Here is a 26,653-nt window from a genome sequence, read left to right on the forward strand (position 1 = left end):
AAGTTTAAAAAGAAGGAAATATAACGAGAAACTCTTCATTTGATTTAACTTCATTATCGTTTTAAAAAAATAACATGAAGGTCTTCTGGCCCACATGGAATTAATCCATAACCCTGTAATTTAAAAAGTACTCACCTCTTTAACATTCTGCAAGGTTTCAGGTGTAATAGTAAAATCCACAGGACTTGGAGTTGATTTACCCTTTTGAGGCTAAAATTGTAAAGTAAAGGTAAATAATATTAGTTCAGAACATAAAGAACTCTGTAAACAGTAGTCTTCTAGAATTGCACACGTTTAACCTATATCATATGACTGTCTAGGAAAGGGAGGGAAGAAAAATTTGGAACACAAGGTTTTGCAGAGGTGAATATTGAAAATTATCTTTGCATGTATTTGGAAAAATAAAAAGCTGTTTAAAAAAAAAGCCTATAAAATAAATACTATATATTGTGTTAAAAAAAAAAAAAAAAAAAGATTTGGCCACAGACACTCAACACTTCCTGGCTGTGTGTCCCTGGGCAAGTCACTTAAGTCCAATTGCCTCAGCAAAAAAGCAATCCAGAAGGTCTCCAGCTCATTGGGTGGACTGTCTGGGAAGGAATAATGGGAAAATATTTACAAAAACTGAACAGGATGAGAAGGCTTTTATGCTAACATCCATAAATATAAAATCACAGTTCTATTTAAATAGCAATTAATTATTAATAAAAAATTCTCATTAAGAAAATCTATGAAAACAAGGTTCATAAATAATCTTAACATTATCATAAATTTCTCTACTTTTGAACCTATTCCTTAAAGAGTCACATAAACACAAATCTAAACTTATTTTTTAAAACAGAACTTCACCTTTACAATTATATTAGTAATGACTATGCCAAAACTATCGATTACCTTTAAATTCCAAATTTGTATATAAAAGTCAAGTACGGTGTATAATTGTCATTAGAACAGAAATAGCTAGCTATATTTAGAAAATATGGTCTCAAAAAAAAAAAAAAAAGGAAGACAATTACAAAATAAAAAATATTTTTTTTTTACATGAAATATAATAATTTCTGAACAAACTAATTCTTCTAAGAATGGAAGTAGTGGAAGAAAAAAATTTGTATCAATTTTTTACAAAAGAGTTTGGTTTCTAAGCTATGTAAACAATATACACATAGTTTCACTGTTTTAATATTTCTTTTTTTTTCCTTGCAAGGAAGTAAGGGTCAAGTAACTTGCCCAGGGCTGATATGAAGATCAAATCAATAAAGCTATAATATTTGTAAAAAGTACTCTGTAGCAAGTATTACACAAAAGTAAGGTAGTTTTATCATTATTCCTGGTTTCTCTTCCTTTCTTCCTTTATACTATTTCACTTAATGGTGTGATGATTAGCTCCCATGGATTCAAATGTAATCTTTATTTCAATGATTCTCAAATCTACTTTTTGGCATTCAAAGTTCTTTATGACTTAGCCCCATCTCCCCATTCCAAACTTCTTAACACCTTACTCCCCACTACATGCTCTTCTATGAATAAGATACTCCACCTCTCAGCTCTAAGGACATTCACTGCCTGTCCCCTGTGCCTAGAAAGCGCTCCTTTAATCTCCATGTCCTGCCTTCCTTCAAATCCTAATTAAAATCCCACATTCCACAGGAAGTCTTTCCCATTCCCTCTATTGCCTTCTCTCTGTTGATTATTTCCTGTTTATCTGGTTATAATTTGTACATAGCTATTTGTATGTTGTCTCCCTCATTAAAGTTTGAGCTCAAGAGACCCTTTTTATATACATTGTGTCTGGCATTTACTAGATTTTTAATAATGCTTATTGAGTAAATGATCAATAAAGTGACCAATGATAAAAGTAATTGACAGTTACTTCACCTCCTGACAAAGAAATGGTGGATACAAAGAACAGAAAAGAAAGAGACATACATTTTTGGACATGAACATTAAATGGATTTATTTTGCTTAAATATGCTAATTTATTTCAAGGGTTTTTTTTTTTCTTTCTTGAGAAGTAGGAACGGGAAGTTAACAAAAGTGATTCCCCCCCCCAAAAAAGAGGCTTTTGTAATATTTTAAAATGCAAAAAAGAGCACAGAAGGAAGTTCAGAAGGAAGCAGAGACAAACAGGGTAGTTTTGAAAGCAATGTATAGAATTTATTACATACTTTTAAAAAAGCAAATAGTACAAGTGATTTTTTTGTATATATGGTAATGCTCTTTTTGAGAATATTTAAGTTCAAAATAATTTTTTTTTTTTAAGTTTAGATAAGAATAAGTTTTACCAGGGCAGCTAGTTAGTGTAGTGGGTAGAAGCATTACTCCTGAAGTTAGGAGGACCCGAGTTCAAATTTGGCCTCAGACACTTAACACTTCTTTGGCTGTGTGACCCTGGGCAAGTCAAATGCCTCAAAAAAAAAAAAAAGAATAAGTTTTACCTAAACATGGAGTTTTAGATACCAACACATATAAACATCATAAAATATTCCTTTAGCATATCAGAAGTATCCAAAAAAAAAAAAAAAAGAGATGCTATATGAAGTCTAAGGAGGAAAATAATTACTGGGAAGGATATGTGAGGGAAAATTTCTGAAGTATATGGCATTCTAACAGGCTTTAAAAGACAAACAGAAAGTTAACAGGCTAAAACAAAGAACAGGCAAGCAAAAGAATGGAGACAATAAAGTTATCCACGTATAAAATAGGTTGGCTGGAGTAAGAAATGGACCAATGCAAGATAAGGCTGAAAAAGTAGAACAGACAGATGATGAAGGGTTCTGAATGAAAAGGAATTTGAACTTTAATCAAGAGGCAATTTGAAAATCATCAGATTATTCTGACCAAAAAATTGACACATATAGTATCTTAAAAATTTGCAAAATATTTTATATAATTATCTCATTTGAGCCATTAACAACTCTGAAATAAATACTACAGATATATTAACCCTATTTCAAAGAGGAATGAAATGATCAGATTTAAGCAATTCAAAACAATGATTAGTAGTGTCTGTTTATAATTCACAGTCCAAATCAAAGAGATGGGAAGACACTCCTGATACATCTTTTTGTGTATGGCATGCTGCTGACTCCCATTAATAATTTAAAAGAGATCTATAATCATTCAAAAGAGGTTAGCTAACTTTATACAAAGGAAAAACCTATGGATAGACCCTAAGATATTTAGTAATAAATTTAACAATCCAAGTGACAAAAAATTTCTTTGAGAAGGAAATTTTGCAAGAAAGAAATAGAAAGACATTCTAACACCTTTAAAGGGCAGAAAATCTGAACAACCTAAGATCCACCAGAAACTGATAGAGAACAGAATATGTTCCAAAGAGCAAAGAGAGTTCAAGATATATCATAAGAAGATATATTCTACAAACCTGATCTCAAAGAAAAAAGGTGAGCATTCAGTAAAGAAGAATTTGAATAATTCCTAAAAAGAAAATCAGACTTACAGATTATTTGCTTTGCAACAGAAATATAACAAAGGTAAACAAATGGAGCAAAGCACAAATAATTACCTAAGAAAAAAAACTAGATAAGAAGAAACCTAAGGTAGCAACAACAAAAAAACAATAACAGAGAGACCAGTAAGAGGTAAACTTGTGATGAACTCTGAAGGAAAAATAATTCCTGTTTTTGCTAAGGAAGAAGAGGGGTTGCAGAGCAATATGTGAGATAGAATAGGGAGATCCTGAAAGATGAGGAAAGAGAAGAGGAAATCTTGATGTAAGGGGTGGAAGGGGGGGTGGTTTTCCCACTGAATAAAGTTCTGATGAGGGAGAGATATTTTATAATGGGTTGGAGGGACATTACAATGGGTATAATCTGCAGAGATTTAATACTTAGATCACTACCTCTGAGAATACTGTTCTCTGTGGATAGCATCTTAAGGAGAAGGGAATCATTGAACCCTTAAGGGCAAGTGACACCCAAGAGTGTAGGAGGACCTGGAGAAAAGGAAGGCAAATTTCCTGGTAAACAAGGAAAAAATGACAACAGAGGAAGGTAAGAAATAATAATAATAGATTAAATGATCAGGAAAAAATGAAAATTCATATCAAAGGGAAGATATTAAGCAATGAGATAATTGTGAGAATTGCTAGATTGTGACTCCATTTTGGAGCTAGCTCAGTTCTTTCTATTCAATTATGTGTCTAAGACAATTTCTGTCATATGAGAAAACTTTACTCAGTTTCAGAAATTGTGATACAACTTTATTACATAGTTTGAAGTAATCCTGTATGGTCTTGATGAAGAACCTGAATTATGCTGACCAGAAACCAGTCCCATCCAAAGATTGATCGATGCAAGGAGTTTTCTCACAATGAAACTCAAGCAAACTATATGTCTTATCTGAAAACTGATCCCTATCGGTCAGTTACTGCTTCCTTGTTCCCTTGATTGAATACAGACATTTGGAGAAAGCAGGATATCTTATTTTCTGATTTCAAGAAATTGCACCTGTTCACTCTCTCCCTCCAATTTGCAAAGTCCCAATCTTTGCTCCAATTAGATATCAAATTACCAATTCCTATATCCTGATTTAGAATTGGCCAACTGTTTCCTTTTAATGCATAAAAATTTTTCTTTCTCTGTATTCAGGGTCCAGTGGCAAATTAAGGAGGCTTGGTTCTGATTTGTTATGTAACTGGCAGAAAATACTTAATAAACTGATATGCCAACAAACTCAAACCTTTGTTTCCTCAGTTATTTCAAACTTCACCCATAACAGCACCTAAATGTGCCAGACACTTTGATAAGCACTTTACAAACCCTATCTTATTTGATCCAAACAATAATCCTGAGAGGCAGGTGCTATTATTAGCCCATTTTACAAATGGAGAACTTAGGCAGAAAGGGCATTAGTGACTTTCCTATGGTCACAAAGCAGGCAAGTATTGTAAAGTGGAATTTAAATTCATTACTCCAGACCCAATGTTAGCCATTAATACTTTTATCCCCCCTACCCTTTTCTGCGGGAATTGGTATTTCTAAGAGTGAGACACAACAGAAAAAAAGAGGAAAGGAAGCAAGATCTCCAAGATAATGAGAAATATGGTTTGTAAAAGGAAACTTGAAATGGTACCTTGGAAGCTTTGATTTCATGAGCAATACAGAGACTGAAGGAGGAATTAATAAGTATAAGAGCTATGAATCAAAGAATAGAATTCTAGGACAGACAAAAGTCAAGAGAAATAATAAAGAAAAAGAGGCAGAGAAATGCTTTTTAGAAAAAGACACAAAAAATGAAATAAATTCAAAAGTTGAAGGAGGGAATTTTCTTTGACATACTGAGAGAAAAAAAAAAGCTTCCGGACCTTTCCGCCAACAGAAAATAAGGGACATGTTATGTCAGAAGAACAGAATAGGGAATTCTTTGCTAAGAACTAGGACTCTCTCAATACTTCCTTCATAAAGTAAGGAAAAATCAAGCTATATTAGAAAATGTAACTTTAGAATACAAAAGATGACCTAGAAGATATAAATTGGTCATAAATTAAGACATAAATAAAATCTATTGTTATTGAAATAACTCCTTTTGATTTCCTTTCTTATCAGTCCTAGTACCTGATGGTACAGCAATCTGTGCTAATGCACCATAATATCAGAAATAGCAATGTCCTTTAGGTTAGTCTAGGTAGAAGATAAGTTCCTTGATGACAAGGACTTTTTGTATTGTTTTTATCTTGAATACCCAGCAAGCAATTTGCATAAGTGTTTGTGGAATTGATAGTCTAATCTTATAAATTCATTTAAGAATAAATCCAAGAGGAGGGAGGGTCAAAATAAATTATGTAGGCACATTTTATTACTACAAAATGTGACATGTAGTCCCTCTGCCCCAATAAAATGTAAGTTTCTTGGGGGACAGTACTTTTATTCATTTCTTTTTATATCTTTAGCACTTTCATCACAAAGTCCTGCTCTTAATGTCTTATTGTAAGGCAGAAGTATCCAAATATCCCCATACTTCAAATATTTAAGTACTTGTGTCTTAAATATTTATATCTATATACGATAGGCACTAGCTCTATGAATTTATATATATATATGTATATGTATATATAGAGAGAGAGGGGGAGAGGACAGCACTAGCTCTATGAATTTATTAGAACAGGGAATTCATAAGTGAGGAAATTCTAACAATGCAGGTTGGTACCTTCTTTGGTCTATTCTTTATTCACAACACTATGATGCTTCTCATAAGAGTAAACACAAAAAAAATAAATCGAATTGAATGATTTTAATAAGAAAGTTTCTATTTTCAAATATTAAAATGGAGATGCCACCTAGATCATATCTTACAGTAGAATGAATGATGAATTCACATATCTTTGTCAAGTCCTTGGCCAAAAGAGATCGTCTCAGGTCACAGCGGAGGGTATACTGTAGGAAACAAAATTGGAAGGAAAATGTTGCTTTAGTGAAATTTATTTTCAACTTCACTATGAATGTTTAAGGTAATTTTCTTTTAAAATTTGATAAAAATTTTTATAAGTTTGTTTTTCCTTTAACAGTTTTACAAATGCTAATAAAATAATTTAAACACATATACAAGCCTTTCTATACATAACTACAATAATTTCTTATTTATTTTAGCTCTTCTTTGTACATTTTGCTCTGACAGAAATCAATTAAATTTTTTTTTGCTAATTTTGTTTTCTTCATATTACTTGATAAAAAGCCTTCTGTATTTCTTATATTATTCATATTTACCCTTGTCAAGAGAATTTTTATCTCATTAAACTTCTTGGTACTATAGAAAGAATACTGGATTTAAGATAAGGACCTGGGTTTAAATCTCAGCTCTGTCACTACTTACATCACTATGGGAAAGTGACTTAAGATCTGAATTTTTTAACCCATAAAATAAAAAAGTCAACAAATACTTATGAAGCATGTACAATGTGCCAGGCACTGTGCAAAGAGCTAAAAATATAAATACAAGCAAAAACAAAAGGTATTCTCCATGGGAGAGATAAGAGTTTAGAATGAGAGAAAAGCTGAAATAGTGAAGAAACAAATATAGTTTCTCCAAATGGAGGTTCCAGGAGGAGACACAATTGGAAGAAAAGGCCTTTGGAGCAAAGGGATCTTCCACAGTGAAAAGGCTACTGGAATAGGACAAAAAGTAAAGAGACTCCTAAGGGTCCTTTTAGCTCTAGATCTATAATTAGAATACACACACACACACACACACACACACCACATTTTGATTAGACATTTTCCTACCATTAGCCACCTTTGTTATTTCCAGTTTTTTACCATTACATAAAAGCACCTATAATAAGTTTTCTGATTTTTTTTTTTTAAATGAAATTCTTAGGAGACATTCCCCAAAGAGGAACCCCAAAGGAAACTTATCAGTTACTGACAGATTGCAGAACTACCCACCAATTCTGTCATTTTTGCCACTTGGCTAGTAGAAGCATCTTAGTTTTGTCTTGATGTCCATGTCTTTGGATATTAAAGAGGTTTAACTTTGGGAAGAGAAATAATTATTTACAATTTAAGATAAATATTAAACATGACAACATAAAACTGATTCCAGTTAATAAGTTATATCAAAGTCAAGTAAACAAGCATTTGTTACTACTATGACAATTCTCAAAACTATTCCCTCCTAGAAAAACACACAATTTTAATATAAATCTTCAATCATTTCAATAGCCAACTTAGAGCTTAATTATGTTCGAAAGTATATGTGATTTTTAACAGTATTTGGCTAATGATAAAGATAAATGTGTAACAAATTTCACAGAGTTTATAATTATAAAATAATATAATAAAGTCTCATAGTAAAATCAAGTCAATAACAAATAGCAAACAGACTTAGAAATTAATTTTGCAATTCTAGCCATAAAGACAGAAGAGAGAAAGGCATTCTCATATAAATTCAAATGATCAATTGGATCTGTAATCTTATTAATTTACTAGATTCTTCTAATGATACAGATCACAAACCATCCATGCTTATAGATCCTGAGTGATTCTTGCCCCTGTCCTTCCAAAAGTTTGTTCTATGCAAGCTTTTTGAACTTTTTTTCTGATGTCTTGAGAGTGGCAATAAAACACTCTGCCTGTTTACCTTCTATCACTCATTTTCCCCAGGTCGGCCGTCCCTCTTCTTTTCCTGTTGTTCAATTCTTGTTCTTATTAGGAGTTCCCTATTAGTAATATTTTGTGTTCTGCTCACATCAATGTATGAAACTCTTGGTGTCTCAATGATACTTAGTTGCTTCCATAAAGTAATATTGTAAGTTTTAGAATTTTAAAAATGAGCCCTTCACCTCAGCCCATGTTGACAGAAGTGGCTATGAAGTTTCTCTATGTATCTGGTTGCTTTGCTTTCACTTAAAAGTTTTGGGGTTTGGGGGGGGAAGGAAAGGGAGGGTGGTGCTGAGTGATAAACAAGGCACAAGAATGGAATGAAAGCACAGTATAGGTAACAAGCTTTTTGGGAATGCAGATTTCTTTCAGAATTTTTTATATAAAATTGAATTTGCATAATGAGAACATCAAGTGAAAGCTTTCTATATTACTGAACATATGTATAGGGCATCCATTTCAATTCAATTCAGTAAACATTTATTAAGCACCTACTGTGTGCCAGGCACTGGGGATACAAATTTTAAAAAGATAGTCCCTGTTATCAAAAAGCTTACAATTTAAGAGGGGGAAGACAAAATAAAAAAGGAAATTGAAAGGGGTGTAATGGGGGAGGGAGAGAGACACCAGGAGTTTCTTAGTACAGGAGAATCTTGTTTCATAGGTTTGAAACCAAACAGCTACAGATGGAAAGTGGAGTGGAGGCTGAAACCTGGGCAGTAGCCACTCTTCCTCTACTTGGTCTTTCCTGCATGGATAGATATAACAAATTGTTTTGGGATTATTTTAGATAATCCATTGTTTAATGCAATAAGCATAATGTTATCTGAAACAAATACCTGGAGGAACTCGTTATCCAAAGAAATCCTTCTTTTATCAGGATACTGCTATCTGTAATATTTATATATAATAAAGTTAACATGTAACTTCTTTTTCTTTTTTCTTTCCCTCTCCTATTCTAGAAATGGCTACCCTTAGACACAAATGTGTGTGTGTGTGTGAAAAACTATTTTATACATTCTTCTGTTTATCATTTTTCTCTGGATGAAAATAGTTCTTCCTTCATAGATACTTTGTAGCTAATTTGGGTATTAGTAATAGTCAAAATGATTTACTCACTCAAAGTTGTTCCTAATATTGCTGTTACTTGTTCTCTTGTTTCTGTTCATTTCATACTTCATTATTTCAAGCAAGTTTTTCAATATTTTTCTTTTTCGTTTCTTTCTTTTTTTTTTTTGCTGAGGCAATTGGAGTTAAGTGACTTGCCCACGGTCACATGGCTAGGAAGTGTTAAGTGTCTGAGGCCAGATTTGAACTCAGGTCCTCCTGACTTCAGGGCTGGCGCTCTATCCATTGCACCACCTAGCTGTCCTCTTAACTGTTATGATACAGGAGCCACCTGCCAGTGGCTCAGACCTGTAGAATGGATCTCTTCTTGTGAGAGGATGATGATGATGATACAAGGAAAGTGAGAGGCAGTTGCGTCCTCTGACCTCTCATCTCTTCCCTTTTGCCTCCAATTTATTTCATTCCCAATCCACAAGGAACATCTGCATTAGTAAAGGCTGCTTTGCAACTCCTTCAAGTGTTATGATCCACAGCTGTGGAAACTCTAGGAGAACTGACCTGCCCCTTCACCTAGGCATGGTCCTTAACAATCCTCCATTATCTGTTTTATGGAAATATGATTATTTTCCTCCCACAGCATGTTGAGTAAGTTTGTGCATTAGTTGTTATCTGAGTCTGCACACTGAGGAATGCAAACAGCACTATCACCTCTGGATGGTTGTAGGGTGAGATATTACAGCAGGTGTTGAATCTTGTGAGATGTCATGGAAGCAAACTTTCAAACAGAGGACAATAGTCAGAACAAGCATCTTTCATAAGTCTCTCATCAGTCTCTTGGCTCGGCCCTTTGATGTGTTGGCCCATTTAATTACCCTAACTTTCCTTCCCTGCAGGTTACCAAAGGAACTCTGGGAGGATCTTACTCACAAATAGCTCTAGAATGCTGCTGCTTCTTTATTTCTTATGCTTTTTGTGATTCTTGTATCCCACACTCAAGCGCCATATGTTACAATATGGGAGCCACCTACCAGTGGCTGCTGGAGGTCTAACTCAGATCTGTAGAATGGATTTCTTCATATGAGAGGATGATGATAAGGAGACTGAGAGGCAGTTGTTGTTCTCTCACCTCTCTCCTCTTCCCTCTTGTCTCTAATTTATTTCATTCCCAATGCACAAGTAACATCTGCATTAGTAAAAGCTGCTTTGCAATTCCTTCAAGTGTTATGATCCACAGCTGTGGGGGCTTTGGAGAACTGACCCTTCACTTAGACATGGTCCTTAACACTCAATATTTTTCTAAGATCATCAAGCTTATCATTTCTTATAGCAAAGTAATATTTCATCACAATCATATACCACAATTTGATTAGCCATCCCCCAACTGATGAACATCATTGCATTTTCCAGTTCTTTGCCACTTTCCCTTGTTTCTCTTTGTGTTATGAGATGATACCACACATAACTGTCCATCATGTTTGTTCATATGATGACATAATGGTATACTTATAGAATCCATTAAAAAACTAATTGAAAACAATTAACAACTTTAACTAAGCTGCAGGATATAAATATAAATCAGCATTTCTATATAGTATCAATAAAAGATTGATTTGGAGCATTTTTTCATGGGACTATTGTCAGCTTTGATTTTTTCTGAAAAATGCCTGTTCATTAACTTTGACCATTTATCAACTGGAGAATGACTCTTATTTTTATAAATTTGGCTCAGTTCCTTATACATTAGAGAAATGAGGCCTTAATCAGAAAAACCGACTGTAATTTTTTTTCTCAGTTTCTTGTTTTCCTTCAAATTTTGGCTGCATTAATTGTGTTTGTGTAAAATATTTTTAATTTCACAGAATCAAAATTATTCATTTTATTTTAATGATCTCTATTTCTTGGGTGGTTATAAACTCCTTCTTCAAAGGAAAAAGACCTATTGGTACAAAATATTTATAGCAGTTTTTTAAGTGGTGACAGAATTGAAAACTGAAGGTATGCCCATCATGTACTTTTATAAAATTTTAATTTCCAAAGGTTTTTCTCCTTCCCTCCATCTCTCTTCCTCCAGAGGGTAAGCAATCTGATATTGGATATACATACATAATCATATTAAACAATTTTCACATAAGTTATGTTGTAAAAGAAGAATCAGAATATAAGGAAAAAAACAGCAAAGAAAAAAGTTAAAGTAGTATGCTTTGATCTGCATTCAGACTCCATAGTTTTTTCTCTGGATGAAGATAACATCTTTCATCCTGAGATGAGTTTTGGAATTGTCTTAGATCTTTGTATTGGTGAGAAGAACTAAGTCTATTAAAGTTGATCATTGCACATTGTTGCTATTACTGTGTACAAGGTTTTCCTGGGTTCTGCTCACTTCATTCAGTATCAGTTCATGTCTCTCTAGGTTTTTCTGAAATCTTCCTGATCACTTATTATAGAACAATAGTATTCTATTACACTCATATACCACAATTTATTCAGCCATTCCCCAGTTGATGGGGAAGACATACCCATCAATTGGGCTAAAGAAAAATCTGGGAACACTTATATGAACTTAATGCAAAATGAAGTAAGCAGAATCAAAAGAACATTGAACAGTATCACCAATATTGCAAAGGTAAGCAACTATGAAAAAATTAGATACTCTGATCAAAACAAAGATCCAAACCAATTCCAAAGTACCATGATGAAAAATGCATCCATCTCCAAATTAAGCATTGAGTGTACTTTGAGATTGAAGTATACTTTTTTCTTTCTTGTTTTTCTTTTGCAACATGGCTAATATGGAAATAGATTTTGTATGATTTAATTGATATACTGTTTGCCTAAAAAGACCTATTACAGGTGAGGAAAAGAAGGAAGAGGGTGGTGAGCATTGTTGGAACCTTAATAATCTCATCAGATTTGGCTCAAACAGGGAATCTCATACACATTTAATTTGGTATAGAAACTTGTCTCACCCTGTAAGGAAGTAGGAGAGGAAAGGGAATAGGAAAGGCAGAAGTAGAAGGGGAAAAAGATAAGAAATGGGGGAGGGGCTAAAAAAAAAAAAGGGGAGTGCAGATTGAGGGAAATGATGGTCAAAAGCAAAATACTGGTGAAGAGAGAAAGAAGAAAGAAAAGTGTAACTTGGAAAAAATAGGATGGAAGGAAACAAGAGTTAGTAATTTTAAAAAGGAATGGGAATGGGAAGAACTTTCCATAAAATGGAAGCAGATAACAGACTGATTAAAAGTCAGAATGCTACAATATGTTCACAAGAAACACATTTGAAGCAGAGAGATACATACAGAGAAAAAGTAAAAGGATGGGGTAGAATCATTATGCTTCAGTTGAAATTAAAAAAAGCAGCAGTAGCAATCCTGATCTCAGATCAAGCAAAAGCAAAAGTAGATCTAATTAAAAGAAAAAAGGAAAGAAAACTACATCTTGCTAAAGGGTGCCATAAATAATGGGGTAATAGTAATACTAAACACATATGTATCAAGTCGTATAGCAACCTAATTCCTACAGAAGTTAAAAGAGAGTTGCAACAAGAAACAGAAAAATTATACTTGTGGGGGATGTCAACCTCCCTTATCAGAACTAGATAAATCAAACCACAAAATAAACAAGAAAGAAGTTAAGGAGGTAAATAGAATTTTTGAAAGGTTAGGTTTGGTAACCTTTGGAGAAAATTAAACAGAGACAGAAGGGAATATATTTATTTTCTCAGTGGTATATGGAATCTACACAAAAACTGACCATGTATCACAGCATAAAAACCTCACAATCAGAGATAACGCTTGCCCTCTCAAGGGGTAGAAAAAGGGTAAGAGAGAGAGAATTTGGAACTTTAAAAAAAAATTTTTAATGAATGTTAAAAAAACTCTTCAAGTAAATATTTAAGTAAAAAATTATGCTGAAAAGAAAAAAAATATTTATTATGAGTGAAATTTAAAGAATCAGAACATTAAGATTTTTAGACAAATTTTTAGACAAAAATTTTAAACATGGAAAAATTATTGCTTATACAGCAATAGCAGTATTAGAATAATACCACAAATATAGTTTTCTTTCTACTGAATGCTGAAAATGGAATTATTCAGACTATACCAACAATCTTTAAAAGCACAATAACTTACAAAATAACAATCTGCCACTCATTTATTCAAACTCAAGTCTGTTTTTAAAGAGCAAAAATCCACCTTCCTTCCCTCCTACTCCTATCCTCCAAAAGAAAACAAAAGAAAAACAAAACTATTGAAAAACATATAGCCAAGTTTTCACACTGGCCATACCCCGAAACAATCAAATGTCTCATTCTGTACTCTATCCTTCATTCCTCTATCAGGAGATGAGCAAGTAGCACATTTCATCATTTGTTCTCAGAAATAGTAGTTGGTCATTCATTGTGCTACAGAACTAATTCTTTCAAAGTTTATTCTACCATATCGTTCACAATGCATTAACTGTTCTCCTGATTCTGTTCACCTCCCTCCACAACAGTATTCCCAGATTTCTCTGAGGCTATCACCTCCACTATTTCTCACAACACAATAGTATGCCATCACATTTACATACCACAACTTATTTGGTCATTCCACTGTAGATAAGCATCTCTTAGATTCCCATTCTTTGCCACTTCAAAAGAACTATTAACTATTTTTTATACATCTTTAGAGTTTGTTTTGCTTAAGACAAAAACATCACTTAATCTTCCCTTCCTCTTAATAACTCTTTTCTTTATTTCCTTGTTGAGGAAATGTATTTTTGTACCCAACATTGTGTGTATATTGTTCCCTCCTTTCACTGGTTCAGATGACAATAAGGTTCAAATATCAATCACATTCCCCTCAATTCTAACCTATTTTTTTCTGAGCATTTTGACTATGTGAAATAATTTTACCTAATCTTTCTATCCCACCTTCCTTTCCCTTTCTTACTCCTTCTCCCAAAGTGTATTCCTAATTCCCTTTTTATTCATTCTTCTTATGACCATCAAGACATAAAGAAAATTACTCCTGGAATTTGATAGGTTTCAGTAAGGATACATGTATCATGCCTCCTATATTTGAATATATGGAGTTTGTGTTTGCTTTCTCATGTCTCAACTCCTCTGTTTGCATTTCAAAGTTCTACACAGTTATGATCTTTTCATCAGGAATAATTAAACTTCCTCTCCAAATAAGGGTACAATTTTTCCCCTGTAGCATTAAATTTTGCTGATTAGGTCTCTGCTCTTTTATCATGGTAGCTGGTAAACCATGTATTTGAATTGATTCTTTAGTTCTGACTATCATTTATCAGTACTGAATTCTTCCACTCTGGCTGCTTGTAGTATTTCTTACTTTAACCTAGAAGCGCTTGACTTGGAGAATGATGTTTCTGGGAGTTTTCATCTGGGCATTTCATTCAGGAGGTAATCAATATATTCTTTCTAATTCCACTCTGCCCTGCGGTTCCAAAAGATCTGGGTGGTATTCTTTTTAAGATTTCTTGAAATATAATGCTGAAGCTCTATTTTGGTCATGGCTTTTGGGTAATTCCATGATTCTTAAGTTTTTTTTAATCCTCAATCTGCTTTTTAGGTCAGTTGTTTTTGCTAGATATCTTACCATTTTCTTCAAATTTTTTCAGTATTTTTGACCTTGCTTAAATATTTATGTCTCATGCTTCACTATTCTCAGCAATAAAATAATCCAAGACAATTTCAATGGACTCATAATGAAAAATGCTATTCACATCCAAAGAAATAATTGATGGAGTATGAATGCAGATTGAAGCATACTATTTTCATTTTATTTTTTTTATAAGTTTTTTTCCCTTTTGGTCTGTTTCTTCTTTATTTCATGACTATTATGAAAATATGTTTTACATGATTACATGTATATAACCTCTAACAAATTGCTTACTGTCTTAAGGAGGGGGGGAAAGGGAGAAGAGAAGAAAATTTTGAGTTTAAAAATTTTTTTTAAAGAATATTTAAAATTACCTTTACATGTAATTGGGGGAAAATGTTTAAAAATTTTTTTTATCTCATGGAATCACTGGTTTCTAGTTGGTCCAGTTTTAATGTTCATGGACTTAATTGAGTGAGGTTTTCCATCTCTTGTGTCAAACTGCTAATTTCTTCTCAATTTTTTCCCCACAGTTTTCATATCTTTTCCAATTTTTTCCCTCAAGCATTTTCATTTTTTTTTAAATTTAATAGCCTTTTATTTACAGGTTATATGTATGGGTAACTTTACAGCATTAACAATTGCCAAACCTCTTGTTCCAATTTTTCACCTCTTACCCCTCACCCCCTCCCCCAGATGGCAGGATGACCAGTAGATGTTAAATATATTAAAATATAAATTAGATACACATTCATTTTATTTTTAAAAAGGTTTTTAGCTCATCTCTCCCCAAACTTTTGTTTCATCTCTTACAGGAATTCTGATTCAACTTATGCTCAAGCTGTGTTGTTCTCTGAGGCTCTGCTTGTGGATATATGGAAATCATTCTATCCTTTTGGGTTTGTGTTTTGAGCTAATCTGCTATTAAAATAGCTCTTCATGGTGCGGGGGAGAGGGAGATAATTGTTCTTGTTTTTGTTCTTTCCGTTTACTTCCTAACTTTGGATTAGGCTAAGGCTCTGTAGAACTTCTGAAAGGAAGATCTGGACTGGCCTTGCTGTTGTTTTCTTTGGATATTGAGTGGTGTGTTACTCGAGACTCTGAGAAACATCTCAGGCTGAGGTCCTGCTAGCTTTCAGATCACAAAACACTTTTTATGTTCCCCAAGTGATATGATTCAGGACAAAGTCTTATTCAATTCCCCTTGGTCTAAGTTTTGTAAGTTCCTAATATTGGTTTGGATCTGAGCAATAGCAGAATGCTACTGAACTCAATCCTTATCAGCTAGCTGGGAAACTCTGATGCTTCAGTGATAGAACTGTAGGTTTCCTTTTGGTTTGGGAGGTGTGCAGTATTTATTTATTCCTCAGCAGCCATCAAACTAGGCTAAAAGTTGTGAGACTCTGCTCTGCTCCTGAAGGGCAACACAACTACTTCTTGCTTCTGAACTTGCTCCTTTTTAAGTAAATTGTTCTGAATCTCCCTACCCAGGAACATCACCCCTGGCACAGGTCTCTTCCTGTCTCTGTAACTTAGAACTGGGTAGTGGGTGCTAAAGTCCCTGTCTGTGCATCCTGGTGGTCCTAGTATGAGTCTGGAACCTCCTTTTTCTTTAGTGGCACTAGAGTGTTCCATGAATACTGTACTTGTAGTCAGACCTCATTCCCAGTGTCTGCAGACCTTTCAGTCTGTCTCTTATGCTGAACTGCACTAGACAAATAACTCTCTGTGATTTTTTTTCCCCTGGGTTTTCCCATCAGGCTTCAGTCTGGTCTATAAAGAGTTTTGAGGGGAAGCTTACTATATTGTTTCCTGCTACTGCATTCCTTATTTCTGTTCCCTTTTCACTCTTATTGAGATTTACTCAATAAAGAAGACAAACTTAAAATAAAGCAGTAACCTTTAGTTCTCACGTACACAGATATGCTTTATGCATTCGAGAAGTATATAAAGCACAGATGCTTTAGTTCCAAAGGACCAAAAAACTAATTCAGAGCATCAGCGCAAAGAGAAAAAATGGTTGTTGGCAAAAGGGGAAAAAGCAACAGGGAATCAGCTGCTAGAAATGACTGGAAATGAAGAAGAAATTTTTTAAAAAGTCTGTGTGGTATACAAGAGTACACTACACATAGTAACAACAAAATTATGTGATGATCAACTGTGATAAACTTGGGTTTTCTCAACAATGTGATGATTCAAGGAAATTCCAATAGTTGGGGTGGAAAATGGCATCTACATCCAGAGAAAGAACTATGGAGACTGAATAAGCATGGTATTTCCACTTTTTGTTTGTTTTCTTTCTCATGGTTTTTCCCTTTTGGTGTGATTTTTTTCCTTACACAACATGACAAGCATGGAAATGTTTTTTTTAAAAATTGCACATATTTAACTTTTCTCAGATTGCTTGCTGTCTTGAGGAGGAGAGTAGCAGAAGAAGGAGGAAGCAAGGTTTGGAATGCAAAGTCTTACAAGAAGAAGCACTGAAAGCTATCTTTATATGTAAAGTCTGTGGTATCGTTTCAAATATTTACATTAACAGTGGGAAGCTATATTTTGAAATTAAACAGAATAAAATGAGAGATTAATAATATTACATAAATTAAAAAACAGGGGAAAGAAATATAAAACTAGTTAGTATGTTAAATGAAATTTCCCAATTGTTTTTTAGAAGAAAAGCTGTGAATCAATTATTAAAAGAAAATCTCACCTGAATGTTGACAAACACACCATGATAGGTCTCATATAAAACTTTGTTGCCCTTCACATGCAGAGGGAACTCAAAAGGAATTTCCGTTTTGCCACTGGGAAATTTTCCTGGTTTCACAATTTCTACTGAACTGCTAATAACTTGGATAGGCTGCAAAACAAAGTCAATTTAATATTTATTTTAAAAATAAAATGGAATTCTGAAATGATCAATTTACAGAAGGCCTATTAAAAATTCCAGTGTTTCCTTAACATTTAGAAAATATGATCTAGTCTTTGAGGAATGTCTGGTCAATTCAATTCTATGAGTCTAGTTAGAATAAAATGACAAGTACAAAGGGATCCATCTCACTTTTTCTTTTTCAAGTTAGCTGTTCAACAATGTCTCTGTTTTTCTCTGACACAGCATATATTACTATAGAAAAAATACTGGAGTTGGATTTTGTTCTACATTCTTTGACTTGAAATATTTTGAACACTGGTTACTACAAGAGTCAAACAAATAAAGCTTTCAGAATGGCCAATTTCTCCAGTCACTACCTGATGCCTATCAATTTCTACACATGCAATTTGATCTATTACCTCCAGAAAGGAAAGGTGATTAGCAGGTACAACTATATTTAACATGAAATATTTATTGGGGGGAGTGAAAAAAACAAATTTTTATTTAGCACTAGTTTAAAAAAAAACTTGCTACAAATTACTGTGTTAAGTTTCTAAGACCTAAAGAAGAAAAATGAGGAAGTCATTGAAGAGGCAAGTTATTAATTATAGATCATAGACTTCAGAGTTCACAAATAAAAGGAATTTTAAAGACCAGTCAGTCAATAAGACTAGGTAAATCCTCCTTTTTTTAGAGATCCCACAACAATTAAAAGATTTGTCCGCTGTCACAAATCTGAACCTGGGTCAATTAATCAATTAATAAGCATTTAGTGAATGCCTATCCATGACTCTATATAAAGCACCATGTATAAAAAGAAAAAAAAAAAAAAAAAAAAGACTGTCCTTGCTCTCAGGGAAATTATGAGATCGGGGGACATATAAACCAAATAAAAATAAGTATAAGAAATGAGTATCTGACTCCTGCTCTCCCAGTTGAGTTGCTATGGCTAATAATGAGCCACTTAGATGGTCCAATAGACAAAGCTTGGGCCTGGAGTCAGGAAGACTTTGAGTGCAAGTCTAGCCTCTGACACATTCTAGCTGGGTGACCCTAGGAAAGTCTTTGATTCCTGCCTGCTTTACTTTCTCCTCCAATGTGAAATGACAATGATGTCAGCATCTATGTCACAAGGTTGTGAGGGAAAATCATACATGTAAGATGTTTAGAACAGCATTTGGCACATATCAGGTGCTACATAAATGATTGTTCCAGTGAGCACCCAAATGATAAAGGGTAGACACTTACTTATCTCTTACTAAGCATGAATATATGTATCTCTGATTAAGTCAGTGAAGGCAATAACATTGGTTGGACTAAATATTGGCCATATCTTTGAGGGCTTTAAACCATGGATAGAGCAGCTGGAGAGTTTAGAACAGCCAAAGATTAAGAATCATAGATTCAGGGCTGAAAAGGCCTTGAGAGGCCATCAAATCCAATTCTCTCCTATTACAGAGAAGAAAAACTGGAGAATAAAATGGTTAAGCACTTGCCCAAGGTGACTAGACGGAATTTGTCTAAGGCAAAATTTGACCACCCAGTTTCCTGAGTCCAGGGCTCTATTTACTAAGGCAACAACCTGCCTCTAAGAGAATGTCAAGCAGACAGCAAAGAATCCAGCTTTCCACCTTGGGAGAAACAGAGAGAAAAATGCTGCCTCCAAAAGAAGAAAACATCCCTTTCAGCATAAAGTTCTAAGGATGGCCTGAAGTTTCAGAGATGCTACAGCGAGACAGGGAGAGAAACACACTTGCTTCAAGAAGCATGATTTGAAGCAAAGAGTTGGCTGCAGACTGACAAACAATGCAAATGCCCCATTGGACTTGGGAAACTAAGTAAGCAATTTGTTCAAGTGAGGCACTATAGGAAATGCTGTGGCAAAAAATATCAAAATGTGGAACTCTGAAAGAGAATAGGAACAAAGGATGATTTTGAAGACCGGAGACAAAAATGGAGGATGACAGCCATTTAGAATGCTCTATCTTAGTTCCATCAAAGAGAAGACGGCCCCCAGCATTGATTCTTTTTATATAGTGAAGGTTTGGATGATTGTGGACAAGAGATGCAAAGTATAGGCAAAGGGGTCTACTGATGGAGGGAATTTTCACTGGAGTTACAATAATAGAAGGAATTCTTAAACATCTAATTATTTTTCTATGTAAACAAAAACAGAATACTGATCTGCTTTTCTTTTTAGCATTTCCTCTCAGTGACAATATCCAAGCAACTATATTAAATAGTAGTTACTTTTTTAAAAAATTGTTACTTCCTTTAACTTTAGGAAGTAAATTCACCAGTGCAACTTTATGGAGAAGGCCAGTCATAGAGTTTCTTAAATGGGAGAGATTAACATATTTTTGATTTTTCCATGTCTTACTAATCACAAAAAATATGCACATAGCTGCACTAATATGCCATGGCATTTTAGATTCTAAATATTTTGCTATTTCTTCAAGTGAGCTGATGACAGAAATTAAAGGAATTATTAAATCACTTTCTGTTTAGGATAGTCCCCTACAATAACAGGAAATGACTAAACCATTCTACTTTTAGTATCCAGAAAATATTATTTAAAAACAAAAACACTAGCCCAATCATTCAAAATGTAAGCATTCTTACCTTAACAGAGTTACAGAAAGCTTCAAACATACCAACACTTTTGGCACTGAGCTGCAGGTTCACCAATCCTTCCATTGTTAATAAAATTCCCTGATGTTGTACTGGATCTTTGCTAGATATAACTACCACACCAGAGAGCACTTCCTACAAAGGAAAAAAAAAAGTCACAATGAAAATTAATTAGGTTTCATTCACCTTGACTCACTTTTGCCAAAAATAAAGTTCTAAAAAATTAAATTCAACTATCTATATACCTTCCACAGGACTGAAGAGTTCCAACAAATGTTTGTCATTATAGCAACAACAAAGATTCTGGTGACATGTTAAGTTATGCAACTCCAAATAAAGAAATTTATACTATATATGAGCATTTACAACGATTTTTTAAGTTGAACAAAATTCACAGTCAGACCCAATGCAGTTATTTGTTAATTACTAATAAGGACAGAAATGACCTGTGATTTTATTGGTAGTTTATTGGTAAACTTCTGATTAAGGGAACTCCCCATACAATGCACAACTTCTGAGTCAAAGACTCCTTTGGCAAGCCTGTGAAATCTTAAGACCCCTTCTCAGAATGAGATTCTTAAATGCACAGGAGAAAAATACTTAGAATACAAAAGAAACCAACTATGTTGAGAATATATACATATACATATACATATATATGTGTTAAAGATTCCAGGTTAAGAAACCTTATTTTAGAGAAGAACTGCCTAAAACACAGATAGATTAAGTTACTTTAAGGACACTCAGACAATATTCGACAGAGACAGTTCTTGAACCCAGCTCTATCTGGATCTTTATCTGCTCTTTATTCACTAGTCCATATTAACTGCTCCCAATAACATAGGCAAAAATTTTGTTGAACCTCTCAGTAAAATAACTTTCATAAAAAGTACTTAACATTTTCAATAAATTACAAAGGTCATCATTAAACTTTTATGAAAAATTTCCAATGATTCCCAGATTTTCAGGTTAATAAATTAGGTTTAATTTCCAACTGATCCCAAACAACAAGTCATTTGGCCCTATTTCCCTCAGTTCTTCATCTACAAAATGAGCTGGAGAAGGAAATGCCAAACCATTCCAGTATCTTTGCTAAGAAAACCCCAAATGGAATCAAGAAGGCTGGCCAACAACTTAAACCACTGAATAAGGATACAACATTCTTAATTTCCTTTCCACTACATTTTTATTAATTTTGAAAGGTCTTAAAAACCAGTTGTTTTTAAAAATTTCTAATAATAACATGACTCCTAGAAAATATCCTCTCCTTTCCCCTGCCACATATACACACATACACATATAAATTTGTCAGTTCTGCTACAAGACTTCTTTTGAAAATAGAGATTTGTTATCCCAATTAACAATTGGGGAATGATTTAAATAACACAAATTTTCCATCTGCTTATGCTTGATTTCGTCTTCAAAAAACAGAATACAGAAAATTGCTACAACTATCCACATCAATATATACCTCATATTACAACTTTCCTTCCAATTTCATATAATCCTTCCTTAAAAAGCTGCAACTTTTTGGGTTTTTTTTTTTTTAAATAACTTTTTATTGACAGAACCCATGCCAGGGTAATTTTTTACAACATTATCCCTTGCACTCACTTCTGTTCCAATTTTTCCCCTCCCTCCCTCCACCCCTTCCCCTAGATGGCAAGCAATCCGATACATGTTAAATATGCCACAGTATATCCTAGATACAGAAGGTAGAAATAACCTGGGAAGAAAAACAAAAATGCAAATGGTTTAGATTCATTTCCCAGTGTTCTTTCTTTGGGTGTAGCTGCTTCTGTCCATCATTGATCAATTGAAACTGAGTTAGATCTTCTCTTTGTCGAAGAAATCCACTTCCATCAAAATACATCCTCATACAGTATCGTTGTTGAAGTATATAATGATCTCCTGGTTCTGCTCATTTCATTTAGCATCAGTTCATGTAAGTCTCACCAATCCTCTCTGTATTCATCCTGCTGGTTATTTCTTACAGAACAATAATATTCCATAACATTCATATACCACAATTTACCCAACCATTCTCCAATTGATGAGCATCCATTTATTTTCCAGTTTCTAGCCACTACAAACAGGGCTGCCACAAACATTTTGGCACATACGGGTCCATTTCCCTTCTTTAGTATCTCTTTGGGATATAAGTCCAGTAGTAGCACTGCTGGATCAAAGGGGTATGCACAGTTTGATAACTTTTTGGGCATAATTGCAGATTGCTCTCCAGAATGGTTGGATTCATTCACAACCCCACCAACAATGTATCAGTGTCCCAGTTTTCCCACATCCCCTCCAACAATCATCATTATTTTTTCCTGTCATCTTAGCCAATCTGACAGGTGTGGGGTGGTCTCTCAGAGTTGTCTTAATTTGCATTTCTCTGATTAATAGTAATTTGGAACACTCTTTCATATGAGTGGTAATAGTTTCAATTTCATCATCTGAAAATGGTCTGTTCATATCCTTTGACCATTTATCAATTGGAGAATGACTTGATTTCTTATAAATTAGAGTCAGTTCTCTATCTATTTTGGAAACGAGGCCTTTATCAGAACCTTTAACTGTGAAGATGTTTTCCCAGTTTGTTGCTTCCCTTCTAATCTTGTTTGCATTAGTTTTATTTGTACAAAGGAACTTTTTAAAAGTTGAGTCATATATTATTGTATATCTTCTAGTGCAGAAGAAACTCTGAATGCAGAAGAAAGTTGGTCTTTCCCTATGCATTCCACCTCCTTCCCACTTTCTACCATGGCCAAGGACATCTCTCATCCAACAGGCTGAGGAAGGCCTAGAAAATCCAGTTTCATTCTATTAATTTCAATCCTCTTTCCCAACAGACAAATTTTAATGATCCCTGCTCATGTAACAAGGAACAAAATTAACTGATATGAGTCCTAATCTAAGTGACAAAATAGAACAAATGTGTGCTATAGAAAAAGATAAATGGTGGTAAGAGAATAGGAGAATAAATTGTGAGTAATGGGCACTCAGTTTATAATGTAAAGTAAAACAACACTGAACAATTTCACAACTTAGAGAGTAGTGCGACTCATGCAGTAATCTATCACATCAGAGAACCTCTCAATAGAGAGAATATATACTATATAATACACCTATTTATTACAAAGAAAAGTTCTATCTGGCAGTAGGAGTCCCTAGGACATATCAAATGGTAAAAAAAAAACAAAAACAAAAACAAAAAAAAACATCACTAATAAAATTAAACAACAAAAAAATAACAAATATGGAGCATATAACTTTTTTTTTTTAAAAGCCAGGCAAGGTGGTACACAGCTATAGTCCCTGCTACTCGGTAGGGCAAGCTGGTGGGACATTGGGGTTCAGTAGTTCTGAGCTGCAGCAGGGCTAAAGGCAATCTGGAGCCCACACTAAGTTTAACATCAGTATGGCTAGTCCTAGGAACAAGTTACCAAGATTACCATGGAAGGGTCAATTAGCCCAGGTCAGAAACAGATCACAACTTCTACAATAATAATAAAATGTTCAGAACAATGAATGACTGTTGGTGAGAAATGTGATTTTTAAAATACATTGTTTGATGTTGGTCTAAGTGGTTCTAATGCTTATTTATAAAACCCATGAAATAGTAGTTTTGTACTTTTCTATTGTTTTGACCCAACCCAACTCTGTGTCAAGCAGTACTTAACGATTGCTTAAGACTCCTGGTCAACAAAGAAGAGCTAGAGATCATTACTGATCACAAAATAGAAAATTTTGATTATATCAAATTGAAAAGTTTTTGTACAAATAAAACTAATGCATACAAGATTAGAAGAGAAGAAATGACTTAGGAAAACATTTTTACAGTCAAAGGTTCTGATAAAGGCCTTATTTCCAAAATATATAAACAATTGACTCGAATAAGAAATCAAGCCATTCTCCAATTGATAAATGGTCAAAGGGTATGAAGAGACAATTCTCAGAAGAAGAAATAGAAACTATTTCTAGCCATATGAAAAGATGCTCCAAGTATTAATCAGAGAAATGCAAATTAAGACAACTCTAAGATACCACTACACACTTGTCAGACTGGCTAGAATGACAGGGAAAGATAATGTGGAATGTTGGAGGGGATGTGGGAAAACAGGGACACTGATACATTGTTGGTGGAACTGTGAATACATCCAACCATTCTGGAGAGTAATTTGGAACTATGCTCACAAAGTTATCAAACTGTGCATACCCTTTGATCCAGCAATGTTACTACTGGGCTTATATCCCAAAGAGATTTTAAAGAAGGGAAAGGGACCTGTATGTGCAAGAATGTTTGTGGCAGCCCTCTTTGTAGTGGCTAGAAATTGGAAATTGAATGGATGCCCATCAATTGGAAAATGGATGAATAAATTGTAGTGTATGAATGTTATGGAATATTATTGTTTGATAAGAAATGACCAACAGGATGATTTCAGAAAGGCCTGGAGAGACTTACACGAACTGATGCTGAGTGAAAGGAGCAGGACCAGGAGATCATTATATACTTCAACAACAATACTAGATGATGACCAGTTCTGATGGATCAGGCCATCCTCAGCAACGAGATCAACCAAATCATTTCTAATGGAGCAGTAATGAACTGAACTAGCTATGCCCAGAAAAATAACTCTGGGAGATGACTAAAAACCATTACATTAAATTCCCAATCCCTATATTTATGCACACATGCATTTTTGATTTCCTTCACAAGCTAATTGTACAATAATTCAGAGTCTGATTCTTTTGTACAGCAAAATAATGTTTTAGTCATGTATACTATTGTGTATCTAAGTTATATTTTAATATATTTAACATCTACTGGTCATCCTGCCATCTAGGGAGGGGTGGGGGGTAAGAGGTGAAAAATTGGAACAAGAGGTTTGGCAATTGTTAATGCTGTAAAGTTACCCATGTATAAATCCTGTAAATAAAAGGCTATTAAATAAAAAAAAAAAAAAAAAAAAAAAGATAAGAAATGACCAACAGGATGATTTCAGAAAGGCCTGGAGAGACTTACACGAACTGATGCTGAGTGAAATAAGCAGGTCCAGGAGATCATTATATACTTCAACAACAATACTATATGATAACCAGTTCTGATGGACCTGGCCATCCTCAGCAATGAGATGGACTAAAGCAGTTCCAATGGAGCAGGAATGAATTGAACGAGCTACACCCAGGGAAAGAACTCTGGGAGATGATTAAGAACCATAACATAGAATTCCCAATCCCTCTAGTCCATCTGCATTTTTGATTTCCTTCACAGGCTAACTGTACACTATTTCAGAGTCTGATTCTTTTTGTATAGCAAAATAATGGTTTGGACATGTATATTTATTTTGTATTTAATTTACACTTTAACATATTTAACATGTATTGGTCCACCTGCCATCTAGGGGAGAGGGTGGGGGGAAGGAGGGGAAAAATTGGAACAAAAGGTTTGGCAATTGTCAATGCTATAAAATTACCCATGCATATAACTTCTAAATAAAAAGCTATAATAAAAATAAATAAATAAAATAGTTAAAAAAAAAAAAAAAAAGACTCCTGGTCAACTGTATTGACTTGAGACCCATTCTTTTCCTGACGTCTCAAGATAATCAACTCAAACTCTCACCCAAGTTGTGGTCCCAATTAAAAATATGTCCCCCATCCAAGCCTAGAATAAATAGATAACTCCCAAAAACATCTGGGTCTGAATAGGAATGCCCTCTCCCACATATTGCACTGATTATCTGTTCTCACAAGCCCATTTTAAAGATATAAAAATTTTCTGCTTAGAACCCCTTACTTTGAGTATATACTTCCCCAAGATGATTCCCTCTTCCTTGAATATGATTGAGTTTCTTTGCATTTGGGACAGACAACCATAGTGTGTGTTTGAGCTTGTGCACATGCTGGCTCAAGCTTGTTCTGCCTACTTGATACACCACAAAATATTAAAGCTCATGTTTGTCCTAGCTTCCCAATACCCAACTCAGGTCTTTGAGTTAACTCCTGTGTCATGAAATATCTCAGATAGATGCAAGGGGGTATCTCAAAACAGCAACTTCCATTTTATTGCTCTCAAGAACTTATTGGGAAAATAGTTCCAATGGGAGTAGTGTGTGCCTGCACGAATATCTCTGTGTGCGTGTGAAGTAAATGAAAAATATGTACAAAATAGATAAAAGTAACTGAGGAAGGCACTAGCAGCTGGGAGGAATTAGAAGGGGTCAAATGGAGGAGGAGTAAGCTTTGGAAGAAGCTTAGGGTTATCAGTTGAAAGAAAGAATAAAGTGAATTCTACACATGGAATTCAAAGGTTCAGTGATGGAATGTTTCAGTACATGGCATCATAAGATCTTAAACTG

General features: G+C 34.2%; 1 protein-coding gene across 1 annotated transcript in view; it reads right to left on the reverse strand.

The window, feature by feature from the left end:
* VPS26C (VPS26 endosomal protein sorting factor C) overlaps positions 1-26,653 on the reverse strand; it is a 39,841-nt gene that overhangs the window by 11,635 nt on the left and 1,553 nt on the right. Inside the window, exons 2-5 of the mRNA XM_003763357.4 lie at positions 20,283-20,426; positions 17,499-17,648; positions 6,315-6,395; positions 136-210 (exon numbers count right to left, since the gene is read on the reverse strand). Of these exons, the coding sequence (XP_003763405.1) occupies positions 136-210; positions 6,315-6,395; positions 17,499-17,648; positions 20,283-20,426 (450 nt within the window). The remainder of the gene's footprint in view (positions 1-135; positions 211-6,314; positions 6,396-17,498; positions 17,649-20,282; positions 20,427-26,653) is intronic.

This window comes from Sarcophilus harrisii, chromosome 3 (assembly GCF_902635505.1).
Source record: "Sarcophilus harrisii chromosome 3, mSarHar1.11, whole genome shotgun sequence".
NCBI classification, from domain to species: Eukaryota; Metazoa; Chordata; class Mammalia; order Dasyuromorphia; family Dasyuridae; genus Sarcophilus; species Sarcophilus harrisii.